The sequence below is a fragment of the Bombina bombina genome, chromosome 1 (genome assembly GCF_027579735.1).
Source record: "Bombina bombina isolate aBomBom1 chromosome 1, aBomBom1.pri, whole genome shotgun sequence".
Lineage (NCBI taxonomy): Eukaryota > Metazoa > Chordata > Amphibia > Anura > Bombinatoridae > Bombina > Bombina bombina.
The window spans coordinates 1,488,277,796-1,488,289,797 of NC_069499.1; the positions used below are offsets into that span (position 1 = coordinate 1,488,277,796).

Below are 12,002 nucleotides of genomic sequence, written 5' to 3' on the forward strand. Positions count from 1 at the left end.
AATGGAATGGCAGTACATCTTCTTGCGAACAAAGAGAGCCTCAACTTCTCCTCAGGCATTAGAACTTAATTTTAAGGTTCTATCATGTTGGTACCTCACACCGATGAGGTTACAATCCATATACCCTAATGCTTCCGGGAAATGCTGGAGGGGATGCGAAGCCAGAGGTACATACATCCACATGTGGTGGAACTGCCCCAAAGTCCAACCCTTGTGGAGATCGGTTGAGAATTACCTGAAACCAATTTTGGGGACTGACCTCTCCCTCACACCTAGGATTGCATTGTTAAATGATCTCCCTAAACTACCATGTAAACTAAGACTTACAATACTCCAGACGGGCCTGACAGGTGCCAAAGCACTAATTGCGCTACACTGGAAGACTTCCTACTCACTGACTTTAGAGAACTGGATTGACAAAGTTACAGATCTCTTAACCTTGGAGACATACGGATACGCTAACGGCTAGATTTAGATTCTGCGGTAGCCATCAAAACCAGCGTTAGAGGCTCCTAACGCTGGTTTTGGGCTACCGCCGGTATTTAGAGTCAGTCATTAAAGGGTCTAACGCTCACTTTCCAGCCGCAGCTTTTCCATACCGCAGATCCCCTTACGTCAATTGCGTATCCTACCTTTTCAATGGGATCTTTCTAACGCCGGTATTTAGAGTCGTGGCTGAAGTGAGCGTTAGAAATCTAACGACAAAACTCCAGCCGCAGAAAAAAAACAGTAGTTAAGAGCATTCTGGGCTAACGCCGGTTTATAAAGCTCTTAACTACTGTGCTCTAAAGTACACTAACACCCATAAACTACCTATGTACCCCTAAACTGAGGTTCCCCCACATCGCCGCCACTCTATTAAAATTTTTTAACCCCTAATCTGCCGACCGCACACCGCTGCCACCTACATTATCCCTATGAACCCCTAATCTGCTGCCCCTAACACCGCCGACCCCTATATTATATTTATTAACCCCTAATATGCCGCCCCCAACGTCGCCGCTACCTACCTACACTTATTAACCCCTAATCTGCCGACCGGACCGCACCGCTATTATAATAAAGTTATTAACCCCTAATCCGCCTCACTCCCGCCTCAATAACCCTATAATAAATAGTATTAACCCCTAATCTGCCCTCCCTAACATCGCCGACACCTAACTTCAAGTATTAACCCCTAATCTGCCGATCGGAGCTCACCGCTACTCTAATAAATGTATTAACCCCTAAAGCTAATTCTAACCCTAACCCTAACACCCCCCTAAGTTAAATATAATTTTATTCTAACAAAATAAATTAACTCTTATTAAATAACTTATTCCTATTTAAAGCTAAATACTTACCTGTAAAATAAACCCTAATATAGCTACAATATAACAAATAATTATATTGTAGCTATTTTAGGATTAATATTTATTTTACAGGCAACTTTGTATTTATTTTAACCAGGTACAATAGCTTTAGGGGTTAAAAAATTTATTAGAGTAGCGGTGAGCTCCGATCGGCAGATTAGGGGTTAATACTTGAAGTTAGGTGTCGGCAATGTTAGGGAGGGTAGATTAGGGGTTAATACTATTTCTTATAGGGTTATTGAGGCGGGAGTGAGGCGGATTAGGGGTTAATACATTTATTATAGTAGCGCTCAGGTCCGGTCGGCAGATTAGGGGTTAATAAGTGTAGTTAGGTGGAGGCGACATTGGGGGCGGCAGATTAGGGGTTAATAAATATAATATAGGGGTCGGCGATGTTAGGGCAGCAGATTAGGGGTACATAGGGATAATGTAGGTGGCGGGGGTGTACGGAGCGGCAGATTAGGGGTTAAAAATAATATGCAGGGGTCAGCGATAGCGGGGGCGGCAGATTAGGGGTTAATAAGTGTAAGGTTAGGGGTGTTTAGACTCGGGGTACATGTTAGAGTGTTAGGTGCAGACGTAGGAAGTGTTTCCCCATAGGAAACAATGGGGCTGCGTTAGGAGCTGAACGCGGCTTTTTTGCAGGTGTTAGGTTTTTTTTCAGCTCAAACAGCCCCATTGTTTTCTATGGGGGAATCGTGCACAAGCACGTTTTTGAAGCTGGCCGCGTCCGTAAGCACCGCTGGTATCGAGAGTTGCAGTGGCGTTAAATTATGCTCTATGCTCCCTTTTTGGAGCCTAACGCACTGAAAACCCAGCCATTCTGTGAACTCTAAATACCAGCGGTATTTAAAAGGTGCGGGGGAAAAAAGCACGCGTAGCTAACGCACCCCTTTGGCCGCAAAACTCTAAATCTAGGCGTAAGAGAGGGAAAGCACACACACTAGCTGACATAAAATTCCTTTGGGAAGACAGAGAAAACAAGGTTGTCCCTATCAACGACAATAGGAACCCATACCACAGGACTCAAACAGTAGCTTGAGGACATGCCACTGATAACCTACATCCCCTCCTTCCCTCCCCTCCTCTCCTACCCCCACCCACTGTATATACATATATATCGGGTTATTTATTATCCTGATGAGCTTGAAGGACTTTACCGGGAAGTACTGAAGCCTATACAACCACTCAGGAGGTAATGGGTGTTGAGGGTAAATGCCATAATTGTCACAAACTAGCTCCCCACAATGATATTAGTTCAAGTCCACGAAGACATATTAAGGCATTATATGTGGCTGACAGGTATTCTTTATTCTTCATTTATTTTATTTTTATTTTTTCTTTTCATTTTCCTTATTGTTGATATTTATTTTCTTGTGTGTATCCATTCTGAATTTACTATGCGACTTTGGTTTTTCTTTTATCCAGAGTAATAACGGTTAATGTTTATGGCGGATTATCTTCATGCTCAAACCCGGCCTTCAGTATGATAATATAATATTGACATTGCAGTGTGAGGATAAGCCGAGTATATGCATACCAATGCAATTGTATCACTCTAATTATGCTGAGTTTATGTCCATTTTGCAAGTTGCATTGTGTAACATTTATATATACCAATAAAACTGTTTGGAAAAAAAAAAAAGGTGATGTTACATAGTGGTAAACATTTGACTTTCCCAACATTTTCGGAGTGTGTTGCAGTCATCAGCTTTGAAAAGAGCGTATATTTTCAAAAATACATTAAGTTCACAAAGTAAAATATCAAATGATGCGTTATTAATGTGTTTTCAATATAGTACAGGGTGAATTTCATTTTCAAATTACTCTTTTTGTTTGTTTTTTGCATTCTCCATACTGTCCCAATTTTTTCAGAATTGGGGTTGTATGTATATATACAGTATATATATACATACAGTGGGGCAAAAAAGTATTTAGTCAGCCACCAACTGTGCAAATTCTCCCACTTAAGAAGATGAGAGGCCTGTAATTTTCATCATAGGTATACCTCAACTATGAGAGACAAAATGTGGAAACAAATCCAGACAATCACATTGTCTGATTTGGAAATAATTTATTTGCAAATTATGGTGGAAAATAAGTATTTGGTCAATATCAAAAGTTAATCTCAATACTTTGTTATATATCCTTTGTTGGCAATTACAGAGGTCAAACGTTTTCTGTAAGTCTTCACAAGGTTGTCACACACTGTTGCTGGTATGTTGGCCTGTTCCTGCATGCAGATCTCCTCTAGAGCAGTGATGTTTTGGGGCTGTCGCTGGGCAACACAGACTTTCAACTCCCTCCAAAGGTTTTCTATGGGGTTGAGATCTGGAGACTGGCTAGGCCACTCCAGGACCTTGAAATGCTTCTTACGAAGCCACTCCTTCGTTGCCCGGGTGGTGTGTTTGGGATCATTGTCATGCTGAAAGACCCAGCCACGTTTCATCTTCAATGCCCTTGCTGATGGAAGGAGGTTTGCACGATACATGGCCCCATTCATTCTTTCATGTACATGGATCAGTCGTCCTGTTAGAGAGAAACAGCCCCAAAGCATGGTGTTGCCACCCCCATGCTTCACAGTAGGTATGGTGTTCGGTGTGTCTTTGGTTGCAACTCAGCATTCTCTTTCCTCCAAACACGACGAGTTGTGTTTCTACCAAACGGTTCTACTTTGGTTTCATCTGACCATATGACATTCTCCCAATCCACTTCTGGATCATCCAAATGCTCTCTAGCATACTTCAGATGGGCCCGGACATGTACTGGCTTAAGCAGGGGGACACGTCTGGCACTGCAGGATCTGAGTCCCTGGCGGCGTAGTGTGTTACTGATGGTAGCCTTTGTTACATTGGTCCCAGCTCTATGCAGGTCATTCATTAGGTCCCCCCGTGTGGTTCTGGGATGTTTGCTCACTGTTCTTGTGATCATTTTGACCCCACGGGGTGAGATCTTGCGTGGAGCCCCAAATCGAGGGAGATTATCAGTGGTCTTGTATGTCTTCCATTTTCTAATTATTGCTCCCACAGTTGATTTCTTCACACCAAGCTGCTTGCCTATTGCAGATTCAGTCTTCCCAGCCTGGTGCAGGTCTACAATTTTGTTTCTGGTGTCCTTCGACAGCTCTTTGGTCTTCACCATAGTGGAGTTTGGAGTGTGACTGTTTGAGGTTGTGGACAGGTGTCTTTTATACTGATAACAAGTTCAAACAGGTGCCATTAATACAGGTAATGAGTGGAGGACAGAGGAGCCTCTTAAAGAAGAAGATACAGGTCTGTGAGAGTCAGAAATCTTGCTTGTTTGTAGGTCACCAAATACTTATTTTCCACCATAATATGCAAATAAATTCTTTCCAAATCAGACAATGTGATTGTCTGGATTTGTTTCCACATTTTGTCTCTCATAGTTGAGGTATACCTATGATGAAAATTACAGGCCTCTCTCATCTTCTTAAGTGGGAGAACTTGCACAATTGGTGGCTGACTAAATACTTTTTTGCCCCACTGTATATATACTGTGTATATATATATATTTGGGGTTGTATGTACTGTATATATATTTATATATATATATATATATATATATATATATATACAGTTGTGCTCATAAGTTTACATACCCTGGCAGAATTTATGATTTCTTGGCCATTTTTCAGAGACTATGGCCTCTATTTATCAAGCAGTCAATCGCAAATACACTGGAACTCCACAGCGTATTTGTGGCGAGCCTGATTCGCCTTAGTTATCAAACCCTACAAACCGGCAAAAGTAGAATTTGGTGACGTAACATACGATCCTCCAGACTCAGTACGACACAGATCGATGCTTACGTCACTACAGATGTTCCGAACGCAAGTTCGGCACTATCTGACTACTTTTGCTAGTTGTCAAATAACTAGCAGGTACGCTCAGCACTTTTCCGGCCCAGCGTACCTGGTTTTCAATCCGCTGCCCTGGAAGCCGCGGATACCATAGGAATCAATGGGAGTCGGAAAGCAGCGAGAGCTCATATTTGCTGCTGCCCAATATCCCATTGATTCCTATGGTAATGTCTACACCTAACACCCTAACATGTACCCCGAGTCAAAATACCCCTAATCTCCCCCCCCCTTCACCGCCACCACCTACATTATACTTATTAAAGCCTAAACCGCTGGTTTAGGGGTTAAACACTTTATTTAGTTGCGGTGGACTCCGGGAGCGGTGGTATAGGGGTAAAACAGTTTAGTATAGTGTGGGTGTTTAGTGACAGGGTACCAAGAAAGCTGTAAAAAAAGTCGAAGAGCAGCGCGATCGATGACTGTTAGTTAACAACAGTCCGCTGCTCATCGCACCGTACTTGGTGCGCGGCTTTTTGACAGCTTTTTTGATAATTTTGGAGCACGTATTCAGTTCCGCGGCAGCGATGTTAGGCGATCTTAGGCGAGCATATTGGTGCCGCCGAATGCAGGTAAGTTGACGGCTTGATAAATAGAGGCCTATGAATAACACAAAAACTTTGCTTTCACTCATGGTTAGTGTTTGGCTGAAGCCATTTATTATCAATCAACTGTGTTTACTCTTTTTAAATCATAATGACAACAGAAACTACCCAAATGACCCTGATCAAAAGTTTATATACCCTGGTGATTTTGGCCTGATAACATGCACACAAGTTGACACAAAAGGGGTTTGAATGTCTATTAAAGGTAACCATCCTCACCTGTGATCTGTTTGCTTGTAATTAGTGCTTGTAAAAGGTCAATGAGTTTCTGGACTCCTGACAGACCCTTACATCTTTCATCCAGTGCTGCACTGACGTTACTGGATTATGAGTCATGGGGAAAGAAAAAGAATTGTCAAAGGATCTGTGGGAAAAAGGTAGTTGAACTGTATAAAACAGGAAAGGGATATAAAAAAATATCCAAGGAATTGAGAATCCACATCAGCAGTGTTCAAACTCTAATCAAGAAGTGGAAAATGAGGTGTTCTGTTTGATAACATACTGCATTCATCTTGCCATCAATTCTGACCAAATTTCCTGTGCCTTTGTAACTCACACATCCCCAAAACATCAGCGATCCACCTCCGTGTTTCACAGTAGGAATGGTGTACCTTTCATCATAGGCCTTGTTGACTCCTCTCCAAATGTAGTGTTTATGGTTGTGGCCAAAAAGCTCAATTTTGGTCTCATCACTCCAAATGATTTTGTGCCAGAAGGTTTGAGGCTTGTCTCTGTGCTGTTTGGCGTATTGTAAGTGGGATACTTTTTGTTTTTTTCTGGCGACTCGACCATGCAGCCCATCTTTCTTCAAGTGCCTCCTTATTGTGCATCTTGAAACAGCCACACCACATGTCCTGTATTTCACCTGAAGTTATTTATGGGTTTGTCTTTGCATCCCGAAAAGTTTTCCTGGCAGTTGTGGCTGAAATTTTTGTTGGACTACCTGACCGTGGTTTGGTTTCAACAGAACCCCTCATTTTCCACTTTTCCACTCCAGATTTGCAAAGACATTTTACAAGCCTCACACCTAACATCAGACTCCAGATTTGCAAAGACATTTTACAAGCCTCACACCTAACATCAGACTCCAGATTTGCAAAGACATTTTACAAGCCTCACACCTAACACCAGACTCCAGATTTGCAAAGACATTTTACAAGCCTCACCTATAAACACATATAAAGATATTCTATATTTATCATTTTTTTCATCCAAACCAGATTTTATTTAAATGTCACTCAAATACTAATAATCAGCAACCTTAGAATTATTAGATCCCTTGTCAGAGTTCAAACAGGTAAAGAAATTAGTTCTCTAAAAAACCACTTTTAATAACTATTAACTTTAGTTTTCTAACGAGTTCAGTGTAAACACAATCTGATTGGTTCTTAAAAAAATTAAAAAAAATTAAATCAACCAATAATACTAACGCTCACAGTATATAAGAAGGTTTTTGACACACAATGGGCATCTTGATAAAGGCCCCAGGCCGAAACGCGTAGATTTGCCCACTTCAGGAAGCTCAGTATAACTGTAATCTAACGTTTCATATACACTGAGCCAGGTTCTCACGTGTAAACGTTACCCCTAGGAACTTTTATTCATCTTTATGTACTTAGTAGCTGCGATAGTAGCTTTAAGAATCTTACGACTACAATTTGTTTAAACAATTGGTGCTTTAGCTATTGGTGCTTTAGCTATTACTAATAGCGGACTTTAAGAAGACACCTTATTTATCTTCATTTATACTCTCTTTATTTGGAAGCTGCGATAGTAGCTAATAAAGAGCCACCTTATTTCCGATCAAAGAAATAGAACCAATTTGTCCACTTACAAAATATTTGAGGACACATAGAGGCTTGGCAACACTGCCCTATCAACGCTCTAGGAATCATTTCATCAACAGCATCGGATCGCCGCATATGACCCGGAAGTTCAAGTATTAGAAAGAGCCATCATCACGGATCGTAACTACAGAGTGTAAATATATTTTTCACACGGAAGGACGTTAAAGTGGATCTGTTTTTGCAAACACAGAATCGAAGGTAACACCTCACAGGTAAAATCAGAACGACCTTGTTCGTTACCTTGATTTTCGAGCTCTATTATCCGGATCTATAACTTTGACACAAAAGATTGTTTTTAAGAGAAGCATTCATCCAAAGACTGTTTTTAAGGAAAGCATCTATTTACAAGGCCTTTTTTTATATCCACTGCAGTGAGATAATAACGGTTTTATTGTTTTTATGTGTTATATTGACAGTAACCACTGTTTATATGTGTTTTATGTTACAGTAACAATTTAGTATCAATTTAGAGTCATAAACGATACATATAAGTTGTGGCTTTTAATTAAACAAATATTTTGGTATTTTTGTATCAGCGATACTTGGATACTTCACATGAGATTTTGTTTTTTGGTATTATTTTGGTATTTTAATCCAACTTTTTAATTATCTGTATAGAATAAACATTCATTTATTATATCCAATAATATCCTTCTTTATTTTTAGTTTATTTTTAGTATATCCCCACACAGTGTTTTATTAAACTATCTACCTACAAAGTGAGGATTTATAGCGTATAAGCTGATCTTATTTTCATCACATCAGAATTATTATACATTATAAGATTTCTGTTAGGAAGGAATAGTCCTATATCTCTCCAAGTGTCTACTCAACAGCTAGATTTTGTTTGTTTAGCTCACTTTGCTCCCCTTATTGCTGTTTATACAAGCCTCACACCTAACATCAGAATTGAGAATGCAAATCAGCAGTGTTTAAACTCTAATAAATAAGGGGAAAATGAGGGGTTCTATTGAAACCAAACTACGGTCAGGTAGACCAACTAAGATTTCAGCCAAAACTGCCAGGAAAATTGTTCGGGATGCAAAGACAAACCCCCAAATAACTTCAGGTGAAATACAGGAAATGTGGTGTGGCTGTTTCAAGATGCACAATAAAGAGGCACTTGAAGAAAGATGGGCTGCATGGTCGAGATGCCAGAAGAAAGCCATTACTACGCAAATGCTACAAAGTATCCCACTTACAATACACCAAACAGCACAGAGACAAGCCTCAAACCTTCTGGCACAAAGTCATTTGGAGTGATGAGACCAAAATTAAGATTTTTGGCCACAACCATAAACGCTACATTAGGAGAGGAGTGAACAAGGCCTATGATGAAAGGTACACCATTCCTACTGTGAAACACTGAGGTGGATCGCTGATGTTTTGTGTGAGCTACAAAGGCACAGAAAATTTGGTCAGAATTGATGGCAAGATGAATGCAGTATGTTAGAATGCCTCATTTTCCACTTCTTGATTAGAGTTTGAACACTGCTGATTTGGATTCTCAATTCCTTTTTCCACTTCTTGATTAGAGTTTGAACACTGCTGATTTGGATTCTCAATTCCTTTTTCCACTTCTTGATTAGAGTTTGAACACTGCTGATTTGCATTCTCAATTCCTTGGATATCTTTTTATATCCCTTTCCTGTTTTATACAGTTCAACTACCTTTTTCCCACAGATCCTTTGACAATTCTTTTTCTTTCCCCATGACTCAGAATCCGGTAACGTCAGTGCAGCACTGGATGAAAGATGCAAGGGTCTGTCAGGAGTCCAGAAACTCATTGACCTTTTATACACACACACACACCAATTACAAGCAAACAGATCACAGGTGAGCATGGTTACCTTTAATAGCCATTCAAACCCCTTTGTGTCAACTTGTGTGCATGTTATCAGGCCAAAATCACCAGGGTATGTAAACTTTTGATCAGGGTCATTTGGGTAGTTTTTGTTGTCATTGTGATTTAAAAAAGAGTAAACACAGTTGATTGATAATAAATGGCTTCAGCCAAACACTAACCATGAGTGAAAGAAAAGTTTTTGTGTTATCATTCATATTCTCTGAAAAATGGCCAAGAAATCATAAATTCTGCCAGGGTATGTAAACTTATGAGCACAACTGTATATGTGTGTGTGTGTGTGTATGTATGTCATTTTGTGTGTGTGTTCCCTTGTATAAATACCTTTTTTTTTATAATTTCTATATATTTTCTTAGTATAGAATATAGCTCTGTGTTTTGAAAGCATCTGTTCACACTTATAATGTCTTTTTTTCTTTTCATGAAACTTTAACTGAGGCTGTTTTTATTTATCAGCCAAAAATAATAAGTAGAGAATTAACCCTTACCACTGGTGGCCGGGCACATTCCACTAAGTATATTCAATAATGTCGTTTTTCCAGCTCCACTGTGGCCAAGTACACATGTTATTTGTCCTTCATAGATATCCAGATTTAGACCTGTAAATAAAGCAAAGTGTAGAAATGAATCTTATGAAAATTATTTAAATAGCATTAGAGTTAATTATGCTTAACCTTTACTTATTCATCAAATAAAGAAAGATGTTTGTTTGCTTCTTTTGTTAACAATCTTTTGGAAGATTTGTTTTCTGCCGGTTTTTACCAATCTTAATTTTGAGGTAAGATTTTGGGTGTTCCTTGGAGACTATGGGGCCGATTTATCAAGGGATCGCCGGAAACAGCAGTTATGAAGCAGCGGTCTTAAGACCGCTGCTCATTAACTGGTCCACTGCCTCTGAGGCTGCAGACATCAATCCGCCCGATCCTATACGATTGGGTTGATTGACACCCCCTGCTAGCGGCCGATTGGCCGCAAATCTGCAGGGGGCAGCATTGCACAAGCAGTTCACCAGAATCAGAGCGTATGCTGTCAGCATTCAGCGATGTCTTTCGGACATGATACACTACAGCGTATCATGTCGGACAGACATTGATAAATCGGCCCCAAAATGTGATTTTGGCTAGCTGAATAAAAGCCCTACTTTTACATGGAGCCAACATTTTCTCAGCAATCACAATCGATTTTATTGATGCTTTCAAAAGATTTTTCTCACCATTTTACACTTATCAGATTCAGTCCCTAAAGGCAATTGATTAAGGTTCCAAAACTGCCTTTTTTAACATATGTGTAAGTTTTCCAAGATGATTTGGAATAATTATATTATATTGGGTATGAGCAAGACTCCCCATGGCCATGGACAACATTTTAGAGGTGTATTTATTTATTTTATATATATATATATATATACATATATATATATATATGCAACAAGGAAAACAAGAAATGCTCAGGCTCCTCCTATATAGATATTTGTTGATATATATATATATATATATATATATATAAAGAAAAAAGAGAGGGTCCGGGCAGCTGCTCAAAACAAAAATGTCAGCTTTATTGAATCCAGAAATCTAAAATGGCGTATCATAAAAACAGCAATAATGCAATGCAATAATGCAAAATATGCAAAATAGAGTGTAGCTATGGCCAAGATGTAAGGGCTGTTAGGAGCACTGGTATGGGCTTGTCTGATGCGTTTCAGCTCCTATGGAGCCTTACTCATAGACTGCATATATATATACACACACACACAGATATATTTGGTCTAGATTCATTAAAGCTCAATTTTATCTGTATTGTATGGTCCACCTGCAGTGGGTAGGGCACACATTTACATATGTACATGTATTTAATATGTAATATCAAGTACAGCTAACAAGATATGCAGGGGAAATGAGAGAATGGAAATCACGACTGTGTTGTGAAAATTTAATTCTGAATGTTTTTTTTAATTCATATTTATATTTCCGTGATTGTTTCAGTACTGTCATATTTATAAATGGATTACAACCGGCAAATTGAATGAGATGTGGTTATTTGTCATTCAATCTGGTTTATTTAGGACTAAGATCTTTTGCATAGTTTTTTTTTTTTTTTTAAATGAGAAGTCACAAAAATCGTGTTTTGAATAATCACATTTACGATATCCATAACCTTGTGATATCATTGTGATACAGTAATAGAAACTGATCAAGGGGAAGCCTTGTTCTCTATAGTGAGGGTTTCGGTTTTGGCAACATTTTTGGAGCAATATGATTTAAATGGAGTAAACCTCGTCACTTAGCGGTTTCATGATTTACAGTATGAGAACTGTTAAAATCCCATCCTAGAAAATAAGTTGCGGCCACTCTCTTCTAATAGAATATATTTTCCTGCAGTGTTTAACCCCTTAACGACGCATGTCTTACAGGGTACGTCTTACACAAGCTGGTCTTTAAAGACCAGCGACGTACCCTG

General features: G+C 39.3%; 1 protein-coding gene across 1 annotated transcript in view; it reads right to left on the minus strand.

Moving 5' to 3' along the window:
* Positions 1 to 12,002, minus strand: part of LOC128653797 (ABC-type organic anion transporter ABCA8) — a 669,484-nt gene that overhangs the window by 378,311 nt on the left and 279,171 nt on the right. The window contains exon 12 of the mRNA XM_053707306.1: positions 10,034 to 10,144. Within this exon, the coding sequence (XP_053563281.1) occupies positions 10,034 to 10,144 (111 nt within the window). The remainder of the gene's footprint in view (positions 1 to 10,033; positions 10,145 to 12,002) is intronic.